This window comes from Syngnathus floridae, chromosome 2 (genome assembly GCF_059516105.1).
Source record: "Syngnathus floridae isolate MCC-2025c chromosome 2, RoL_Sflo_1.0, whole genome shotgun sequence".
In the NCBI taxonomy this organism is placed as follows: domain Eukaryota; kingdom Metazoa; phylum Chordata; class Actinopteri; order Syngnathiformes; family Syngnathidae; genus Syngnathus; species Syngnathus floridae.
The window spans coordinates 23,007,570-23,029,717 of NC_142414.1; the positions used below are offsets into that span (position 1 = coordinate 23,007,570).

Consider the following 22,148-nt stretch of genomic DNA (forward strand, 5'->3'; position numbering starts at 1 on the left):
ATGGACCCTGAACACTTCCTTGAGTGACGGCAGCTGTTGCGGTGCACTCTGGGACTTGTAGTATCTGATCCAAATTAAATGACAAGACCAGTTATTTTGTCCCAAATAGATATCTCACATCACATCCAAAGACTTCAGTTTCTCAGGATTCGATAATGTTAAAAAACAATAATTGGTAAAGTGGTTGTATCCCAACCGAGAGATTGGAGGTTGTATCCCCGGCCATGAATCATGAAGTATTTATATCCGTTATGTAACAGTATAAATGATCCTTGAGCATGGGGAGTGTCCCATGCAGTTGCCTCGTTTTTCCTGATGTAATCTTTGTTTGTCTGATAAAGTATAAACTATATAGATTACAACATTTTAGGATTGCGTAGTTGTGTTTCAGAGGGGCGAGACATTGAAGAAAGATGCGCTTGGAACCCGATCCCAGTCATTTTTGCATTCTAGAATTATGTTTTGGAAGTGCAACTATTCCTTTATTTCCACACAAACCATAATAGAAGCATTCAAAACAAGAGAACGGAGGTGCTGGACTAGGACTGAAGGGGGTTGTAAAAGTTCTGCAGTGTCCGGAGTTCAAGGGTTGCCCATGCCCAATCTCCACCCTCCTGGAGTCACGTGTGTTTTTGTGTGCTTTGCTCCCTCCCTACTTTCACTTTGGCACGTGAACTCCTGCAGCTAACCTCGCATTCAAATAGGTCATCCCTTCGCTTGAGCTGAAAACCTCCCTACTCAAGTTTCATGACCTTTCAAGCAGAAAAGTGCTTCAGAGTTAGGACGCATTGAAGGCACACGGTATAAAAAGTGAAGATCCTCTGTTTTATTAATCCCTAAACTTGTTTTTAAATGGACGACTCTGAGCAAAATAGCCATCCCGACAACGGGCATTATCTTGCTGTGGCCCTGGATGAGGCCCAGCTGGAGATTATTGGGCAGCGAGAAAACACATCCATGTCCTTCTTGGAGAGGGTCAAGATGATGCAATGCCGGTGAGTCAAAGAAGGTCAGATTTTCTGCATGCACTCTCCACAGCCAATATCTAACTCTCTGTGTGGGTTTGCATTGCATTCAGGTGTTCAGGCGCCAGGATAAAGACCACACTGCTGGGCTTGTTTCCCATCCTGTCGTGGCTGTCTCACTACTCCATCAGAGAAAATGCAGTGGGAGACCTGATGTCAGGGCTTAGCGTGGGCGTCATGCATTTGCCACAGGGTGAGCAACGTACAATAGAGCAGAAACTATCATTAAAAAAAACACTCACATGTAAACACGGCGTCTCGCCGCACGGGTAGTTAGTGCTTATGCTTCACAGTTCTAAGGTTCCAGGATTGAAGCTGAGTTTCAGCTGTCCTGTGTGGAGTTTGCATGTTCTCGTGCTTGTGTTGATTTTCATGTCTAATTTGATTTCCAAACACATGCTGTAAATGTGATTGAGAATAGTTGTCTGTTTGTGCAGCAATTGACTGGTAACTAGTCCAGAGTCTCTTGCTCAATGCCAGCTTGCTAGTGACATGAGAACAAGCCCTAAAGAAAAGGGATTAATGCAAACAAGTCAACAACCAACTATACAAAAAAATAATAAACCACCCAATTTAATGAATGGATTTAGTGAGACATGACTATACAGGTGACTTGTTGGTCTTGACTTGCTATATGATGTTAACATAATTGGTTCTCAGAGACAGCTTGGCTCACCATCGTCAATTTCATCTCAAAGCATAAAACTAACACATGTATGAGTAGAGATATTTTTCATCCACGTTCCATTAACCTCTAAGGCATGTGTCTTTTGTCTCTATCCTGTGCAGGTATGGCCAACGCCATGTTGGTAGGCGTTCCTCCGGTGTTTGGCCTCTACACATCGCTCTACCCGCTGATCATTTACTTCATATTCGGCACTTCCAAACATCTCTCCTTAGGTGACTGTCCCATTCAAACAAAAATGTCAACAAAATATACATCCCCATGCCTTGCTCCAAAACTCTCCACAAACGTGTGGAAATTATTTTGTGGGTGAATACACAAAAATAATATGGATTCACAATGGTACATCCTGATCAGCCTTGTGTTTTCACCGCCATGATGCCTGATGGCGTTGCTGTAATGTCTTCAAAATAGGTACCAGTACCATGAAATATGCAACTTTTGATGATGGAAACATAAATTACACTAATATGCCAAACTAATCTGCTTGGTGTACATGTAACTTTGAAACTCAGCAAATAGTGGCTTTATGTTTCAGGAACTTTTGCTGTCCTGGCCATCATGATTGGGTCTGTCCCTGCCATTGTGGAGTTGCCTAATGATGGTGCTGATGTGGCGGCAGCTAAAGTCAACATAGCTGTACAACTTACCTTGCTATGTGGTCTCATACAGGTAAACACACACACACAATACATCCTTATCTATTTTTTGACAAAAATACCGCCTTTTGAAAATTTTGTTTATCCTAATGTTTATTTATGTATATATATAAACATATCGTATAGTATGTATATATATTTATTTTATAATATTTATCGCAGCTCACATTAATTCCAGATTTGAAAACCGCTAGCATGCGTGTGTATGTACAGTATGTGCGTGTGTACTTATCCAGCTCCTACTGTATCTGCTGCGCTGTGGGTCTGTGTGCCGTTGGTTGTCCGATCCTCTCATCAGAGGCTATACAACAGGTGCTGGCCTGCATGTGGTTGCCCTGCAGCTTCCCCTCATGACCGGAATCATTGCACAGAGACACACTGGACTTATGGCCTCCGCATGGGTTGGTTGTAGTTACACACACACACACAAACAGAAACACGGACAATTTCTATTCAAATGACAGCATGTCATGATAGTCATTTAAACAAGTTAAACATGTACAGTATTATCCGGGGCAGAGGTCAGATTCTTTTGCATTCCACCAGCATGCACTTTTCATTTCCACCACTTTCTGTATGTACATTTTATCAGCAAACTTTCTCTGCTGTCGATACAGTGGATTCCCCCCCTCACACACACATACACTCACTAACAGTAATGCTTTTTAAATGCTCTTTCTAAAGACGATGATAATGAGGATTATATATTAAAGCATCTGTTGGTTTGATTATGTCCTCCTTTTCCAGACTTTACATGACGTCCTGTGTGGGCTTACCAGTTTGGTACCTGGAACTCTGTCAGTCACTGTGGTTTCTATGGTGATACTCATTGGTGGCAAAATACTGAATAAACATTTCAAAAGCAAACTGCCTGTGGCCATACCTTGGGAAGTCATACTGGTGAGCAACACATACAAACAGCCATGTGAACAAATGACTGTAAATAGTTAATATATTTCATCTGTATTGTTTTTATGGGTTGTTTATGCATTTTGTGTTTTTGATATACATAGATTAAAGAGGTTCACAAGTCTTTAAGTAATTGTGTGTTTCATTTATGTGATGAGCTGCTTAATTCACAAAGCTGCAAAGTGTCAGGGCTTTAACCTCCAGTTGAACTACTTTAAGCAGTATGTGATACAACACCGTGTTTGTGTTAAATCTGTTGTTTTTGCGGGGCCTACAGATTGTCCTGGGTACTGTGGTCTCGGTGCAGATGGACCTGGCTGAACAACATAGAGTCCAGGTGGTCGGAGACATTCCTTCTGGGTCAGTGGTATAGTCTTATTGTCTTTTTTGGCTTCTGTTTTCATTTCAACTTCCAACATTTCTATGACCAGATGCTAATGCTATTGTTATTGTGTATTGACATGAATTACACAATCTTGAATAGAGACAATGAATAGAGGTTATATGTTGACTGACCCATATTTGCTGTCTTATATCATAATAATAAGCTCCACATTTTAGTCTTAAATTGGCATGTTTAGAACTAATGTTGTTGTTAAGATATAGTATATATACATTTAATGTCTGTATGGACATCAATGAGTAGAGATGGTTTTCTTTTAGAGTACAATCACAACATCATCTTTTTCCAATTAACCTGTTCACGGGTGGAATGTTCCAAACAATCTTTTGTCTCACCTGTCCCAGCTTTTGGGAATGTATGGCAGGCAAAAATAAATTGCAAAAAATCAAATAAATAATTAATTTTGAATAATAAAAAAAAATAATAATTAACCTCATGAGTTTGAACAATAAATATTCTATTTTTGAAGTGGGTGTATTAAATTGAAAAGATGCTGAAAATGATTCATAAATCATTGTATTTTGTTTCTATGTTTTACACAACATCCCAATTTCTTTGGAATTTGGATTTGTTGATTACTCTGCTAAATCTTAAAGAAAAACATTTTTTGAAAAATAGTGAGAAGAGTATTGAGGGCACATTGTTTCACTTAGCTTTGGAATTGAAACATCATTCAATGGGTGTTTTCCTTTATCGTTCGTCTTCTGCAGCCTGTCACCCCCCATCATCCCCTCTCTCACCATGGCCAGGGAACTGTTCATTCCAGCTTTCTCTATCGCTCTGGTGGGCTTCAGCTTCCTCTCAGCCATGGGCTCCACGTTTGCCCTCAAACATGGTTATCACTTTGACTCCAGTCAGGTACAGCACGCCTAACCCAGTTCTTCAAGAATTATTACTTTCTCAATTTCCTTGTCAAATATTTGAGGGTCCTCTTTTTTTAGTTAGCAGGGTGGTTCATGCTAAGAGAAATCACCTCAGGTCCATGGCAGTGCTAGTACATTGAGGACAATTTATTTTAAGGGACCGCAGTAATAGCAGTATTTGTTCTAGATGTATTGCAACCATTCTATGAGCTACATTACATCAGTATTATGTTTTTTCGATGTTGTTTCCATGTCATTTTGACATTTTGTAACAATTTGACAATTGCATTTAACTTGCATAGTTGTCTTTTCATTGACACCATACTGACACCATACTGACTCAAATAGAAGACTGCTGGGCTAGTTGATATCTAAACTCACCACAGCAGTTTTCCCAAACATCACTTCAAACCCTCTCCGAGCCTCCACTGATCATTTTTAAAGATTACTTTAACATGTTTTTTTTGTTTCTTTAAATAATTTTTTTAGCCATCTTTGTTCCTCTGTCCTTAGGACCTGCTGGCTCTGGGTTTGTGTAACTCCATAGGAGCCATGTTCCAGTGTTTTGCTGTCAGTTGCTCCTTCTCACGCAGTATGGTTCAGGAAAGCATCGGCGTGAAAACACAGGTATCGTTTGTTTCTCAAAAAGACTCTTCTGTTGAAAGAGCAACATGATATCGCGTCATCAATTTTCATTCTACTACTACTATTTATGTTTATGTTCTAAGTGGTTGGCCCAAAGGAAATATTTCATGGATTTTTATTTTACTTTATATATTATGAAATAGTAACTCCAGACAATCAAAGACAATATACATTCTACTGCTTGATAACAAAGAGGTACTTTTTCTTCTTTTTTATGTTACCTTGATTTTTTTCTTTATTTGTTCCTGTATTTGTAAAACTGGAATATGAGTAACAATTTCTCGTAAATGTTATACTGCAAAAACGGTGGGTGTTTATAAGCTTTACACTTCAGCCAACTCCTTCTGAGCATTAGTTTTCAATTGTAAATTTTAAGTATCCTGATATTTGCTCAATAGAAATGATAATGATGGTAAAAATGCAAATCCCCATGTTTGTCCTTCCTATTGCTCACATGCTCCTTGGTGGTTTTGCTCTTCAGATGTCTGGCTTGGTATCAGCCCTGATGATTTTAACCATTTTGCTAAAGATTGGTCATCTCTTTGAGCAGCTGCCAAAGGTAAAATCTATTTGTTATATCATTGCAGCTATTTTTATTCCTGTAAAAGCATCTCTTGCAGTCATACTTACACATTCGAGCTCTGTTGAAAATTAAATGCATGTATTCACTTTGTCTTCCTCCCACTTCAAGTACCAAGTCAATGGTTGTCTGACTGTTGCTGTGTGTCAGCCTTGGTAGGACTGGCAACGGATTCAGGAATGAATAGAAACATGCTGTGTGTTCCAGGCAGTGTTAGCAGTCATCATTGTGGTGAACCTGCAGGGGTTGCTGGCTCAGTTTAAAGATGTGCTTTTGTTATGGAAGTCTGACCGATTGGACCTGGTAGTATACAAACGCACGTTCAATCTGATACATATTCTGCACTTAATTATCAAGACACTTACCCTTGCCTTCTTGATCATGAATGTTTGACCTCTCCGCTGGTATTTCCCAACTCAAGCTTGTGTGGTGGGCATCACTTATTTCAACCCTAGTCCTAAACCTGGATTTGGGTCTGGCAGTGGCCATCACCTTCTCCCTGCTTGTGCTCATCTACAGAACCCAACGGTCAGTGTTGTTTCTCTACCACGTCAACTGTTTGTGTAATATTACAGTCTGTACGTTTAAGCCTTCAATTGAAATGACCACCTCACAATTGAATACAGCAAATGATCTTGGCCTAAAATAAAGACTGCTGTTTGCAAATTCTTTTTTACTTTGACTTGCAAACACAAATTTGAGATACAAGCGCTGTACCCAACTCAATCCGCTTCAAAACGAGCTGCGCTTTGCCAGATAGTAGAACAGTTCTTCAAAAAATAGGCTTCAAGGTCTTTGTCACTCCCAGCTGTAGTTTACTGTTTATTTTGTTACACTCTAATTATTATAATTGTTTTTTATGAAGTACATTATAGAGTGCTGTTTTTCTTAATAGATGACGAATTAAAGCCCTGTCTGTGTGTTTTGCTAAGCTTCTTTCCCCAATTAGCTTTGGAGTCATTTGCCATGTTGTATGAATCTTTCTCTCATGTGTCCATACCTTCCAGCTCCCCCATTGCTGTTTTGGGTCAAATTCCTGGGACAGACTGTTACAGAGATGTGCAACTCTACACTGAGGTGTTTTCACATTTTCTATTACCTTTAATTTAATCTTACAGCAGCTGTAACTATGAAAGATGTGTTGCTTTTGTGCTATCGTTCATGGATACCATTTAAGATAACCTAGAAAAAGTTGAGCAATAAGAATCCTAAAAAGCTGAATAATGGAGTCTCCACTTATATAAAATAGTAAGTGATATATCCTTGGTACTTTGTGTTGGAGCAAGGCTGCATCCTTCTTTCATTAGCAGCCAAGTGTTCTTTGGTTCTTTTTCACAGGCAAAGATGGTTCCCGGAGTTACCATAATCCTTTGTCCCAGTCCAATTTATTTCGCTAACGCTGAACTGGTCTTCACTGAGATCACACAGGTGGAAAACACACACAAACCAACACATTTGTAATGCAAGTGTCTCTAACGCTTCCACTCTCTGTTCAGATCGTGAGTCATGCTCAGACGGAGAACCCAATAAGAGTCGAAACCTCCTCGTCGTCCTCCACTGATGTCCCGACACAAAGCCACTCCTTGATTCTGGATTTTAGCTCAGTCAGCTTCATGGACACTGTGGCCATGACAGCACTTTACAAGGTGATTAATCAATTCTTTCGATATTTATTTTGTAGAAGTACAGTCGAGACAAGATGACTGGACTGGCCTTAGCCTTCTTTGTCAAAACTCAATTCGCCACTAACCAATGCCCAAATAACTGCGATTCTTGTGGAACAGCAAACCAAGATTTCCAGGACATCGCAATGGTGATCTCACAATAATTGGTCATAAAGATTCTTTATTCATAGCTTATTTGCCATCAACCATGTCAAACACAATATGTATGACAGTGGAGCATGATTAAAACATGTACCCATTCGAAACAATTTAGGTGAGCAGAGCGTGGGTGAGAAGCAAGATATATAAGTGCTGCACTGGTTGCCAGTCAATTGTGTTGTATGAAAAATAATCCTCATCTCATATTTAATTTGCAGATAAGCAAAACACACTTAGAATTTGTGGTAAAATCTCTTCTAAGCTTATTGAAAGTCAAATTGTGGTAGCCAAGTAACTTGTACTTTCAATTTGAGCACAACGTAGTTTTTTCCTCCACTTTCAGAAAATCCAATTCAAATGCTCATCATCTGAGTGATACGAAACCGTTCATTGGTTCCGTTATCACCAAAGTTGATAAACACCTTGTTGATTGCACACTGTCAGTTTTTGATGAATGACCAACCAATCTTAGTTACGACTTCATCACATGTTTGACCTCACTGACAAGCAAAATAATAAACACAAGAAACTCACCAAGCTTCTTGACAGATTTTGCATGGAATAAAACCTAGTCACGGCATCCTCTCAAGGCTTCTGATGTTCTATTTGTGTTCAACAGCTCGTGGAGAACTTTGAAGCCTGGAGTATCCGTGTTTTTCTGGCCTCGTGCCCGGGTCAGTTTTATTGCATGTTTTTTTTTTTTTCTCTCTCGATTCATTGTGACACGTGCTCAAGCTTACACACACCCAATTTAGACGTCAAGTAGTGGCAGACACCTGCATGTTTCTTTTTCCAGTGGATAGGTGTGTCTCACAAACATCTTTATCTATAAATGTGATTTTTGATGACGTGACTGAAGTGCATACTATGTGAGGTCAAACTTGAAGTGTGCTGTGTGTCAATAGAGAGTCTTTTATCCCAGCTTCGGTATCACGGCTGCATTCCCAACAGCCTGCCAAGCTCCTGCATCTTTCCATCAGTCCATCACGCCGTCCATCGTTGCATCAGCGCCCTGCCTGTGCTTCTTGAGGTATTTATGTACAAGCAATTAAAAAGTCATGTTCCCTTTAAGTACCACACCCTTGATGTCAATGATTGTCTTCATGCAAACTACCCAAGAACATCTTATCAGAAAGTGATATTCTTCTATAACTGAGGATAGCTGAGCAAAACAGTTGTTAGATTTGCATAGCAATTATTTGTTATGCATAGGTTTTAATTTTATTCATTCATCTCTTCCCAGGAAATTACCTCTGATGCAAGATAAAATAGAATGTACAACTTGGACTGCTTCCTCTGTATGTATGTGTTATACAGCTCAAAACTCTGGCACCATTCAAAGTGGATGTCCAAATGTTGTAGTCCAATTTATTCATACAATTTTGCAGTTAAAACTATTATTAAATATCTGTGGTTACATTTCGGAAATATTCGTGCTTTTTGAATGAGGAACTTTGATAGTGGTCAGTTTTCTGACTATTTTCTGAAAATGAAACATTTCTTGTGAAAAGAAATACTAATTTTAAGAATGTTTCGCAGTCGTACAGTTTTGCACTGTATATGAATTCATACATAGGAATCATATACAGTACGTCCCACAGCATCTTGAGGTGCCCTGAAAAAAAATTGGCACTTCATTTCACTAACATCATTAGTAATTGAATGGAGCCGTAATCTGTGATTGCACTATAACATTCATTAAGTATCTACTACTTAGCACGCTTGCATTTGTCAATGTATGAAATTGTATATAATTATAATTATATATATTATATGAATATGTAATTATTATTGGGGTATACAAACAAACAACAACAAATCAAACCAATCAAGTAGTGTTGTGACTGTTAGGGCCCTTGATGGTGTCAGTGGCTATGATCTTTATTTTGTCACAGAGTGTTGGGCGTGGCCTGGTCATTTGCCGGCAAGTGTGCCAGTCAGCTTGTCCATGTTGTCCACTGTTCCTTTATTTTTCTATTATGGTTCATGATGATTATGGACTTCCTGGTGACACAACTTCACCTTTGTGAAGAGTGGACATCAGTATCACATTCTGTGAAATTTGTTTTCGTTTTGTTGTTTGTTTTGTTTTCTGGACAGTATTCAACAGTGGTGTTGTCTGTAAAAAATAAACTTTGACGAAGGTGGAACACTCGCCTTCAACTGCCATGGTGAGTACATGTTCTTGTTCCAGATCAGGGGTGCTCAAACTTTTTCAGCTTACGAGCTGCTTTTAAAACGACTAAGTCACAAAGGTCTACCCACTACAATAAATAAATAAATAAATAAATAAATAAATAAATAAATAGTGCGTGTATTTTTGTAATGCACTTAGAAAATGACATTGTGGGAAAAAAGTCCAACTCCCATTCCGTATGAAAGTGATACGTTTTTGGCTTCTTACTTGGTCCAGCAACCCCACTCATTTTTTATGGTCATAGGCTGGAAATATATATATATATATATATATATATATTCTTTTATATATATATATATATAGTGCAGTAGTCATATCCATGACTACATGTTTTTGTGTTTGTTATAGTAAAATAAAATAATAATAAAATAAAAATTGACAGGGGATTTTGACCTGATGCAAGCGATATATTTCATTTGATAATGACATCATTGATCACGGATGATTAAAATGTGGCCAACTGATTCAGTAGCAAAGGGGAATTCTGCTTCCATGTAATAAAATAATCTATCAATTGCTCACATATTAATCTGTTTTGAAAGTAATCCAGCCGGCATCATATTTCTTCTGTCTGGTGTAATGATTGGACAGGAAACCATACTGACTCCAATGGCTGATTTATCTAATCTCTCACAAATGCAAGATATGACAAGAGCTCGAGTTAAAGGAGGCACCATAAGTGTGCTCCACTGTTTCTTCTGGCTAAAGAAAGTTACTGAAGACTTGCTCCACTTGAATCAGATGGAAAACTCTTGAACAAATTCGATTGAAAGCCTGGGGACATATCTGCACACAGCAAGGAATCGTTTGTCATGAAGTGGACTTTGTAGGATGTCATCTTAGGACCTAATCAACTTGATTTTAATCAATTGGATGACTTTATTATCCTGCCGTCTGAGTAGGGAAAAACAAACTGAAGACAAGGGTTTTTTTTTTTTTTAAATTTTAGTTTTCATTGTTTTTACCACAGCAGGAAAGCACGGAGTATTTGTCACTACATATTCTCTTTGCTTAATAAGTATGGACACATAATGTGTATTTTAATTATTCCATCATAGTGTTATTGTTAACCTTCTGCACTGTAGATATGGCAGAGGGGGGAGAACTAGTTGACAGAGTCCACAGAGAGATCTTGGATGAAGACGCTGTGGACAAACTGTCCGGGACGCCAAAAATGTCTCTGTGTAACAAGGTCAAAAATTCCCTCAGGTAAATGTCATGAATCCTCATCCATTGATTGTTGCCATGTTCGCAAAACAATTTCCTGTTTTGGTCCTCATGCATATTTGATCACTGAGGAACGCCCTCACACTATAAAGCAATTAAAATAGTTACATTCATTTGTAACATTTGACACATTTTCCCAAGCTGCCCTTGAACATCTCACTTACAGCTCTTTCAGTTGAGAAATTATGGTAAAAAAGGTAAAAAAAAAAAATTAAAAAGTGTAGTCTGAGACTGACATCACTCGCTTTCTTCACTTTTCTCAGAAATTCATAATGCTTGAGATAAATGCTACCTTTAGTGTCTGATTATAATTTATGCTCACTTCAATCTAGGGAATCAAACATTTGTGATTGATTGCCATATACATCAGAATATACAATAATAATAATAATAAATGTGTGCACGTATTTCTTCCTGCTTGTACACGGTGATAAACCGAACATGTTCTACTCATGTCCAGAAATCTTACAGCATCACATTTTTCACTTCTTATATCCGAACCTGAGCAGTCCCTTGTTATCTGCAATTAATTATCATACAAAGGAATACATATTGTGCTCGCATGAAAGGGAAAGATTGACATTTGACATTTCCCCTCTTGTGTTCCACACAGAGACCACAATTCATGAAAACAAGTGAACCTTGTGCATTTCACCCCTAGGTCAAATCTTCGTCACAGGTGTTCCAGTCAGAGTCTCAAGAGCTCCCTGCTGGCTAGCGTCCCTGTTCTGTCGTGGTTGCCTCGTTATTCCGTCAAAGAAAATGCCCTGGGTGACCTCATCTCTGGGCTCAGTGTGGGCATCATGCAGCTGCCCCAAGGTGAGCTATTGTAGGCTACATACTGCATACAAACAGATTGCAGGCATTTTTACGCTTGCTGAACCTGTCAAATTAAAACTCAGGTGTTTTGTCCATTTATTTCAATGTAATCAGGTGATATGGTGAATATTATTTTTTTGTGGCCCTGAAGGTATGGCCTATGCCTTGTTAGCGGGTGTCCCTCCAGTTTTTGGCCTTTACTCCTCATTCTACCCCGTCCTCATCTACTTCATCTTCGGCACATCCAAGCATATCTCAATAGGTTGGTTATTCACAAGTCACCACATATTGTGTGGAAAAAGCTCTCGCACCTGTTATTTAGCACAGATTTCACATTAGATTTCATGGGACACCACCAAACAAAAAGTTTAGAAACAGTATACATACTGAAATAGCCGCAATTTACCCCTAAATTTACAAACCCCAATTCCGTGGTGCGAATTCAAAATGACAAATTGTGTGCAAAATAACAAGAAGATTCATCAGTAGTTTGAACATTATATATCTTGCATTTGTAGTGTATTCATTGAAAATAGTTTGAAAAAGATTTACAAATCATTGTATTTTTTGTTATTGTTGGAATTGGGGTTCTTATTGTGAAATCTGGGCCTATTTAACTCAACACACTTCTGATAAACAAACAGGAAACATGACTTGTTCAGTATTTGAATAACGCTCTCTCCTTCAGGAACATTTGCAGTGATTAGTGTGATGCTCGGTGGGGTTACGGAGCGATTAGCCCCAGACTCAAACTTCATGACATGGGACAATGTGACCAACATGAGTGCATTGGACATCCCTGCTCGCGATGCGGAACGAATCCGAGTGGCTGCTGCCGTTACTCTCTTAACAGGCTTATTTCAGGTGTCGTTTTTGTTTCCATACCCACTAACAAAGCCTGCATTTCTATATTCATATGTTTTGTTGTCCAATCAATCTAGATCCTGCTCGGCGTGGTCCATTTTGGGTTTGTGGTGACCTACCTCTCGGAGCCGCTGGTCCGAGGTTACACCACAGGTGCCGCAATCCATGTTATCGTGTCCCAGCTCAAATACACCTTTGGAATCAACCCCTTGAGATACAGCGGACCGCTCTCCTTGTTATATGTATGTTAGGTCATTGTGCTCATATCTATATTTGCAGATCTAAATACAAAAGTTGTAAAAATGTGTGCTTTTGCCACATCTCTTTTCCTTTATCTCGCTTTTGTTGTTGTTTTGCAGACAGTGCTGGAGATATTTTATCTCGTTCCACAGACCAACATCGGGACTCTGGTAGTCAGCATTGTCGCCATTATTGCCCTCGTCCTTGCAAAGGAGCTCAATTCGTACTTGAGTAAAAAAATTCCCATCCCAATACCTGTGGAGTTGATTGGTGTGAGTATAAGGCACATAAATATAGGGGCACTGCATTTAACAATGAAGGTATCAATCAGTCAACACGCTTTTACTCCAGATCACCGTAGCTACGTTGGTATCCTGGCAGATGAATTTACCGGAGAAATATGGAGTGGATGTGGTTGGAGAAATTCCATCAGGGTGAGAAACAACATTTTTGAATCAATGTGGGGGTTTTATTCAATTTTCTTGACTTATCGGGCAGCCTCCAGCCGCCTGTTCTCCCGAGAGCTTCGCTCTTCACTCAGGTGATTGGGGACGCCTTCGCCCTGTCCGTGGTGGGATACGGCATCGCCATTTCACTGGGAAGGATCTTTGCACTGAAATATGGATATAAAGTAGACAGTAACCAGGTAGGACACAAGCACGCTGATCAGGATGTCGAAATGATTGACTTAACACATGTCCCTTTTATGCTTAAGGAACTGATAGCCTTGGGTCTCAGTAACTCCATTGGGGCAATGTTCCAATGTATTGCCGTCAGCTGCTCCATGTCACGCTCTATGGTTCAGGAGAGCACAGGAGGGAAGACCCAGGTGGGCGGAATAATCCATATCAATTTCATTTTCTACTTAGTAAATTTTCCACTTCTATTGTTATTGTCAAGAGGAGATTTAAGAGTCAGTTGTTTATTGCAGTCTTGGAAGCATTATTAAATGAGACTAAAATGTTACTTACTTTTAGCTCTTAAGATGTCAGATTAATTGGTTTTGTGGAAGACAAATGTCAAAGCCCAAAGTAAAATTATCAACATCACACAGCACCTAAGGCACTGAAAGGTCTACATGGAAGAATGCTGAGTTTACCATTTATCATTTAGGTTTGTAAGCGGAAGAGAGGCAGGCCCTGATTGACGTTCTCCTCCAACAATTGTGTTGTGGCTCTCTTCAATGCAGGTTGCTGGGGCCTTATCAGCCATTGTTATTCTTTTCATCACCCTTTGGATTGGAGCTCTTTTTGAAAACCTACCCAAGGTCTGTGTATTCATGTTTATCTAGTTTTTAGAATGAGATCTAAAATAGTATTCAGGAGCATTTTTAGATGGCAAAAAAATGGTGGAATACCAACTAATCGACTATCATACATACGTGACTTGAAACCACAAATCCATTTCATGTGTTCATTTTTAATGACCACATCTATTCGAGTCACCACCGATTGGTTGCTGCGCAGCCCTAATTATTTCCATTATAAAATTGTGAAGGCCTTTGTTTTTGGACATGAAGAGCGCATGAGAGCATCAACAACCTTTAAGTGTTGTAGAGGCAGCCACTCCACACAACACGAGTCATACACAAGCTGGTGATTCTCTTGTTTTACAGTACAAATAAATAATATTCAAGTATCACATGCAGCACATGTGTTGCATCATGTATCACCGTGCTTTGTTTTTTGACACTATTTGTGTTGAAGAGGCAACAATTGTGCAGCTATTTCTGTTTTTATTCTTTAGTTTTTTTAAACAGTATTTTTTTATATGTATACAGGCAATGTTGGCTGCCATCATCTATGTGAACCTACATGGTATGATGAAGCAATTCCTGGACATACCTGCACTGTGGAGGAGTAACAGAACAGACATGGTGAGTTGGAAAAAAAAGGGTACTCAGGTAGTCATAGTCGATGACAATTATTTTGCAATGTAAGTAAGAAGAATCTACTTTTTCATTGGAACGTAGGGAAAATTGAGTCCTTAACAATTGCTTTTATACACATCTTGGGGATTCTGATGTGCCTGATCACCAATCAGATTTGAAATTAAATCACTTAGACAACCTTTGAACTGCCTCTTGCTGATGTGTCTGTAAGCAAGCCGTTCTGTATTTTTGGTTTATGGCACTCATTAAATGGCTAACTTATCCCAATCAATCAATCAATCAATCAATCAATCAATCAATCAATCAATCAATCATACTGTATGATTCAGCAGCGAGGTTGACAGAAAGCCTGCAGAACCAATATCACTGTTAAAGTTCAAAGGTAAGCAGAGCTGCATTGTTAGCACAGCGTTTATCAGTGTCAGCTTCTGATAAGCGGCACATAGTTAAATGTTTGCCGAAGTCGCTAGCGTGGGGAGGGTGGCGTATTTTTGTTTGGCGGTGTGTGAAAATAATTAAACAGATCAGCTATACGATTTTAGAGCCATAAGCGCCATACTATGCTTACTAGAACTGACTTGTTAGGAGAAAAAAGAACTAATGCAAGATTTCTCAATTACACTCTACTATTGGCCTTACACAAATGTCTTCTTTCCAGATGATCTGGCTCGCCACTTTCCTCCTTACCCTGCTGTTGAACCCTGACCTGGGACTCGCTGCCTCCATTGGATTCGCAATGCTCACTGTCATCTTTAGGACACAGCTGTAGGAAATATATCCAGTAATAGTATAATAATCGTCAATTATATTAAATCTTGTAGTTGAGTCATATTTTCCTCTCTTTTGTGTGTGTTTTATTCCAGACCTACGTACTCCAAATTGGGGCAAGTTCCAAACACAGAAACCTACTGGCCATTGGAGGACTACACTCATGTAAGAAATATATTTCAGAGTTAATTTAGTGCTTGTAGTAAATGTCTGTTTGGTACAAATTTTCAGCTCATTTTACAATATTTTTGTTTTCATTCAGAAAATGATTTGTCCAGTCAGCATTTGTCATACTATTGGTTTCCAAATGACAAAATGCAAAGTTTTCTCGCCACGACACAAACCTTTGTAACAACGATGTGATTTGTTATGCATTAGTTGTAGTTAAGTGCAAATGATGCATATAATGTGTCTGTTTTTACTGTGTTTTCTAAAAAGTATTTGGTTGAGGCTTTGTCTGTTTGAACACTATTTACTCAGGCATAGAAAGTCAAAGTGCAACTGACACTGTAATTATATACCAGAGGTATCATCAATTATATATTAGGTATTGACCAAGATATTAACAGCGAGCACGCTTATACTCAATAACCAGTAATCTCCCCCTCCATCAAATGGGTTATCTTCTAGACCACTCCTGAAAAAGGCCAACGAAATAGTGGGACAGAAAACCTGGAACCCATTAAAGAGGGGGGTTTACTTTATAGTGATTGATTTAACGTGGTCATAATGTTGTGTATTGTCGGGTATAATGATAGTATTGTGATTTCCCCCCCCCCAAATCGTTGACTGCTGTAAGGTGAGAGAAGTGCCGGGTATTTTGATCTTCAAATCTTCTGCCACGCTCTACTTTGCCAATGCTGAAATGTATCAAGATGCACTGAGCAAGAAGGTGAGCCCCTCACCATTCAACACACACATTCTCAAGCGCGCACACAGTGACATGTTATCAATCGACTGCACAAAACATTTTTTTTTTAAAAAGTTCTAAAAAACAAACAAACATCCCACCACAAACTTGAAACCTATTTATAGTAGTTATTCAAACTTTTAAAAGTGTACACATATTTGACCACATTAAAATTAAAGTATATAAGAATTACACAATATTGGAATAAAATTCTGTGTTTTTGTTTTGTTTTTTAGTCCAAGCTTTAATATAAGTGAACCGCAGTATAGTGACTCTACTCACATTAATATGGACACTATCCTTTTACAACGATAATTATTCATGCACAAATGTACATGCTGCTTGAAAAGTTATATCACCAACATTGTTCAAAACGTCAACCAAGTTTTTTCTCCAGATTGCGTTTGTTTAGAAAAGAGGGAAAACAGATACAGGAAAAGCATGCTTGACAAAAGGCATATTCATAGAACATGTTTAATTAATTTTCATGTCAACTCGTCAGTAAGATAAGGAATGGGGAGGTTTTTTGCTTCCCTATCTTGGGAGCACAAAAAAACTTTCACAAATGCCACTCACTGTAAGATAACTGGAGGTATCTGCTCCTATGAAATTACTGTTAGGTTAAGATCGGGTGCTTGAAGGATTTCAAGTTGGAAGCCATTGTTTTCCGTTGTGCATGAATTCATATGTAAACACTTCCAATTCAATTGCAGTTATTCACATGTCACTAGACGAAAAACGAGGGGACGAGAAAACGGTACATGCAGTGCTGATATTTTCTGTTTAAAAAATGGGTCAAATGCAACAAAAAAAATTAACAGACAAAAAACATCTCAACATCACATCCGAGCTGTAATTCTTTTTAGTGTTTTTTGTTTTGTTTATTTTCTTGTGTACCCTTTTATATTGGCACAAATGAGGATAAAAGTGAAATGATGCGAGAACGCAGTTAAGGTATTCATCGAGTTTCACAACTCATGTTTTTAACTAGTATCTCTAAATGCTGGATGCCTATTGCAGTCTTTTTTTGGTCAACATACAGCGTACATTATATTTTCTGCATTTATTAAACTATGATGTATCGAGTCTTTTTCAAGATGACACTGTTGAAATGTTTTTCACAAATTCTACTCAGCTAGGTAGGACCTGTGTGGTTTTCATATGTTATCCAAGTGCTTGCGTGGGTTTTTACAGTGTACACCAGCTCCTGCCCACATTATAAAAACAAAACAAAAAAAACATTTTGGGGTGAGTATGAATGGCTATTGTGGTTCTGCGACCAGACCAGAGAGAACTTTTCACCTGAAGCTCTCAGTGAAAACAAGCGGTGGAAAAAAATGGATGGATTGACATGTTTCAAATCTTTACAGCTTTAGTACTCTCACTGGTTGAGGGTTTGTGAAGAGGATTTCTGGCATGAGTGCTCAATGTGAAGAAAAATAAATGAAACAGAAATAGGTGTTTGTGTATTTCATGTAAACAAAATAGTATGAAGATAAAAGTCAGGCTTACATGTATGTCTTTTGTTATGTACTGCATTTTAGTTTGGCTATGACATTACCAAAATCCTGTCAGCGAAGAAGAAACTTGAAGCCAAAAGGAAGAAGTATGAGATCAAAAAAGCCAGAAATGCTGCAAAAAACAATGTGGCAGACATGGTGAGAATGCTACACAAACACAAATTCCACATGTTACAGAATTGCTTTTTAGCCTCCCGCTCAGATATGAAACCTGATTGTCCACATTTACCCTTAACTTGATATATTTGCTCTCATTATGAAAGAAATAAATCATTTGCTTGTATTTGCGTACTTCTGGATACTCAGGAACGAGAGCTGGAGGAGCATGAGAAGGATATCGCCACCATTCAGTTAGAGACTGAGCCTGACCCTTCAATGCCCAGAGCCATCATCCTCGACCTCAGCCCTGTCAGCTTCTTAGACACTGTGGGAGTCAAGACCTTGAGTGGTGTAAGAAAACCATAGTTACCATTTGTCTAGCAGGCTTATGAAATGACTGGCAATATTTACTAAAACCATAGTTACCATTTGTCTAGCAGGCTTATGAAATGACTGGCACTATTTACCAATCATCTCGGAAAAAAGTACACGCCACACCACATGCACTCCCCTCATGTGAGCTCTCAAAGGCACACATGTTTTTTTGTTTTTTTTGGGGGTAGCAGGGGCACACTTGGTGTTTTTTGAAGGCATCTGCAGATTGTGGAATCTGGCCACCGCTTTCCAAACCATTGCTTTCCATACCCTTCCAGGTTTTGGACTTGTTGCCATCCAGCAAGTGCGACATACTTAGTTACTTTGAGGATTATGTGCAACATTTATTTTTTGGGAAACAAAGTATTCAGTCCTTAGGGAATTAGTCACACAAAGATTAGGCTTCAGTTAAAACCTTTACCTTTGACGTCACTTCCATTTATTGCAACCCACAAGGCATTCAATTACTGATGTAAAAACCCAATTTATTGTCCTATACTGTTTGCTGTTGTCTTTTTCAGATTGTCAAAGATTATGGGGAAGTCGGTGTGGAGGTGCTGCTTGCATCTTGTCAATGTAAGTTTCCTGGCATAGCTAGGACACCATAGAACTGACCCGTTGACAACAGACATTAAATGCACAATATACATTTTCCATTTCCTGTCTTTCGTCTGCCTTGTCACACTCTCATCATTGACTTGCCTTTCTGTTTATTTCTCTAGCTGGCGTTGTGAATAATCTGCACATGGGCGGTTTCTTCAATGACAAAGTGAAGTCTCCTATATTCGCCACTGTCCATGAGGCTGTGCTTCACTGTCAGTCTGAGCAAACAGACTCAGAGGTGATGTAAAAATCGATGACACACATCCAAGGTTATTATTTTAGTCAGTAAAACTAATTACATTAAGATTAGGATTAAAATTCATCAAAGTGCATTATAATATAAAGATGTTTCTTTTTTTTAATATAGAGAAAACAATACCACAAAACATTCTTTAACCACTCTCCTGAGGATAATGACAAATGCATGGTAATAAACATTGCAGAGCTAATGCGCCTTAAGTAAACCTAAATTAGCTAAATAATAAAAATATCATAAAACAGTCTCAGGCATATGCTTGCTGACGCAAAAAACTATTTTCACCACTAGTGTAACAAAAAGTTATTTGAATTCCAAAGACTTGCATGGAAGGCCAATTGAGCACTCCAAATTGTCCGTAGGTGTGAGCGTAAATGGTTGTATGTTTCTGTGTGTGCTGCAATTAATTGGCTGCTGACTGATTCAGGGTGTTCCCGACCTACTGCCCCAATGTCTGGAGTTCAGAAAGTGGTTGGATAGGTGGATAGTTAATTCAGAGAAACCAAAAATGCTCTCCACGTGTACCAGGTAAAGCAAGCAGCATTTGCGGGATGCAGATACTGCCTCATGCGCCCGCTAATGGTGATATCATTGGAAAGAACGCCAAACTAGCCAGGAATTAACCAGAAAGAGGAGAGAATTTAGTCAGATTTGGATTTAAACATGCAGAAAATGATACTTTGGGGAGTGTGCATCGAATAGAATGGTTACTTTTTTTTACAGGTGATCACAGCAACACATTTCTGAATGCTGTGCGTAATTTTATGAAGATGGACAACTAGAAGAGGATATACTGGACTCTTTTGCATATGTGCAGCCAGATCAATTTGATGAATGGCAACCCATGAAAAGCAGCAGAATTGAAATGAAAAAAGTATGTGCTAACAATCAAGTTTTGAATATAAATTGGAAGGATCGTGGATAAACCGACTCGTGATGGGGTTTAGTCTATCTGGTGTATGCATCAAATCATAGGTTTACGATTCCTGTCATGAAACAGCAGCTTTTCGTTCAACAGCATTTTCAAGTACTGTTCGAAAGTGTTGATTTTAAAATAAATGCACATCTGAAAATGTGAATAGATGGCAGGCAAAATGTCAAAATTATTTTTGGCAGGAAATGAGCTTCACACCCGAGTATGAAAACAAAAAGTGTAAGGATAAGAAATGAATACCATATTACATTCTACAAAAATTAACAGAACATACTGAAACCTTCTGGAGAATTTTGTCATGATGATGCCAGTGATGGTAAAACTAGGTGTGTTGTGTATTCTACACCATTACTTTTATAATTAATCCATTTTATTCTGTGTACTTATTTGATGTGCTACTCCCTTCATATTTTTCACCCAACCAATTCTCACCATTCTAACTTCGTCCAGCTGATAAAACGGACTCAGCTGAGAACCTCTGAGGAAGGCAACTGAGTACACCAAAACTAGTAAGGTAAATGCAAAACATTTCCTCATTGTCTTTACATCCACGAGGTGGAAAAGCAATTGTTTTGGTTTTCCTTTGTGTTTTCCTTTGAGCCATTTGGTCCGTTAATGATATCTATTGGCCACCTTTGGTAATGACATGTTTGGGAGTGTATTTCCGGTTCTCTTCCCGTTTGGAACGAGAGCTCAGTGTTCAAGAGCTTCATAGTTGTGATTCCTCACGAGGGCAATGCTGGTGAGTAGACTAATAATACAATGTGATTGCCAATGAGTATTTTGTTGAAGATAGTTAGCGATGTATTACTGGGACAAGGAAATTTACATATTGCTAGTACTACTGTAGTCAATCTGTTCTGTGTGTGCAAAATATTTTTGGGGAAATCGTTTGAAAGACAATATAAGTAAAAGCATATTTGTATTTCTTAGTTTTACAGCTTTGTTTTGCACATCTGTGTGAAATAAAGGAGAGGAAATATGAGAGGATCGTTTTGCATTCCCTTTGTTGGTCTCCTCACCTAGCCGTTTACACATGCTGCATAGTTGAATACCGACACGTTAAGTGAGGCCAGTATAGCAATCATACCCATGCTGATAATTAAAAGGGAGAAATATCCCAGCAACACTGTCAACAGCCTCTTCTCCTTCGAGCCTCGCAAAAATGACGTTTCTGTATTGTGCCAGAATCATCAGTTTGGAGAAACTACTACTTGCACTGTGCACTACTACTTGCACTGTGCACGTGAATTAAGTGATAGCCTTTACTTCTACTGTTTAGAAGCCCATTGTGTTAACTTGTAGAGTATCTGTTCCAGGAAAGGTCGCAAATCGATGATGTCACACTGCCCAGTGATGTCGCTACCTCAAACCCATGTGGTGATGCCACACCCTGTGTTTCTACAGCTGCCATGACACAGTGACTGTCATCATCGAGGAAGGCCTCAAAAAGCCACTTTTGAATCCTGAAACTGCCGGGATCTCCTCACAGGAGGTGATTTAGAGTGCTATGTTTAAACAAGGCAGAACAAAACGTATTTCTCAACAACGTAACATCATATATATATATTTTTTTAAAGATAAATGGATTCTGATGATCCTTCGCCATATAGCGCTAATATCCTACAGTCTACATCCAGTACACCAGTCATTGCGACAGAGCCTGATACTGTCCCAGAATGTAGAGAGACACATAAAAACCATGCGACACAAACTGAAGGAAAAGACTTAACAGATATGAAGGAGGTTTCCCTTCACTATGAAGAGCTATGGGGTAAGTCAGTGTGGTTACTGATAGTAATGAATGGGGACGTGACAGCAAAATTAAAATGTTTACATGCAAGACCAATGTA

General features: G+C 38.8%; 3 protein-coding genes across 6 annotated transcripts in view; all 3 read left to right on the forward strand.

The window, feature by feature from the left end:
* On the forward strand, positions 1–9,761 carry slc26a6.1 (solute carrier family 26 member 6, tandem duplicate 1). The gene is made up of 18 exons (XM_088364411.1): positions 1–995; positions 1,079–1,218; positions 1,815–1,925; positions 2,249–2,382; positions 2,606–2,770; positions 3,117–3,269; positions 3,556–3,638; positions 4,392–4,539; positions 5,058–5,171; positions 5,671–5,748; positions 5,977–6,072; positions 6,191–6,297; positions 6,777–6,846; positions 7,108–7,197; positions 7,266–7,415; positions 8,212–8,266; positions 8,498–8,622; positions 8,836–9,761. Exons 1-18 carry the CDS (start codon positions 853–855, stop codon positions 8,857–8,859), a joined length of 1,986 nt encoding a protein of 661 aa, XP_088220537.1. The 5' UTR covers positions 1–852; the 3' UTR covers positions 8,860–9,761.
* Positions 8,888–21,280, forward strand: slc26a6.2 (solute carrier family 26 member 6, tandem duplicate 2). 3 transcript variants are annotated; one of them, XM_088364391.1, is made up of 22 exons: positions 8,888–9,763; positions 10,760–10,803; positions 10,875–10,998; positions 11,678–11,835; positions 11,987–12,097; positions 12,524–12,699; positions 12,777–12,941; positions 13,059–13,211; positions 13,291–13,373; positions 13,438–13,585; positions 13,655–13,768; positions 14,129–14,206; positions 14,720–14,815; positions 15,489–15,595; positions 15,694–15,763; positions 16,398–16,490; positions 18,053–18,166; positions 18,335–18,478; positions 19,024–19,078; positions 19,225–19,343; positions 19,789–19,889; positions 20,085–21,280. In XM_088364391.1, the coding sequence occupies exons 3-22, from the start codon at positions 10,877–10,879 to the stop codon at positions 20,086–20,088; spliced, it is 2,211 nt and encodes a 736-aa protein (XP_088220517.1). In that variant the 5' UTR covers positions 8,888–9,763; positions 10,760–10,803; positions 10,875–10,876; the 3' UTR covers positions 20,089–21,280. The 3 variants fall into 3 exon arrangements, with proteins under 3 accessions (XP_088220517.1, XP_088220508.1, XP_088220524.1); XM_088364382.1 differs by lacking the exon at positions 10,760–10,803 and having other exon boundaries at positions 8,889–9,763; XM_088364398.1 differs by lacking the exons at positions 10,760–10,803; positions 19,789–19,889 and having other exon boundaries at positions 9,496–9,763.
* The window catches only part of LOC148402652 (uncharacterized), an 18,643-nt gene continuing 17,229 nt past the window's right edge, over positions 20,735–22,148 (forward strand). Inside the window, exons 1-3 of one of the 2 annotated variants that reach the window (XM_088364351.1) lie at positions 20,735–20,809; positions 21,615–21,790; positions 21,876–22,069. In XM_088364351.1, coding sequence (XP_088220477.1) covers positions 21,880–22,069 — 190 coding nt within the window. In that variant the 5' untranslated portion in view covers positions 20,735–20,809; positions 21,615–21,790; positions 21,876–21,879. Of the gene's footprint in view, positions 20,810–21,614; positions 22,070–22,148 lie in introns of both variants that reach the window. The other variant, XM_088364350.1, reaches the window with a different exon arrangement.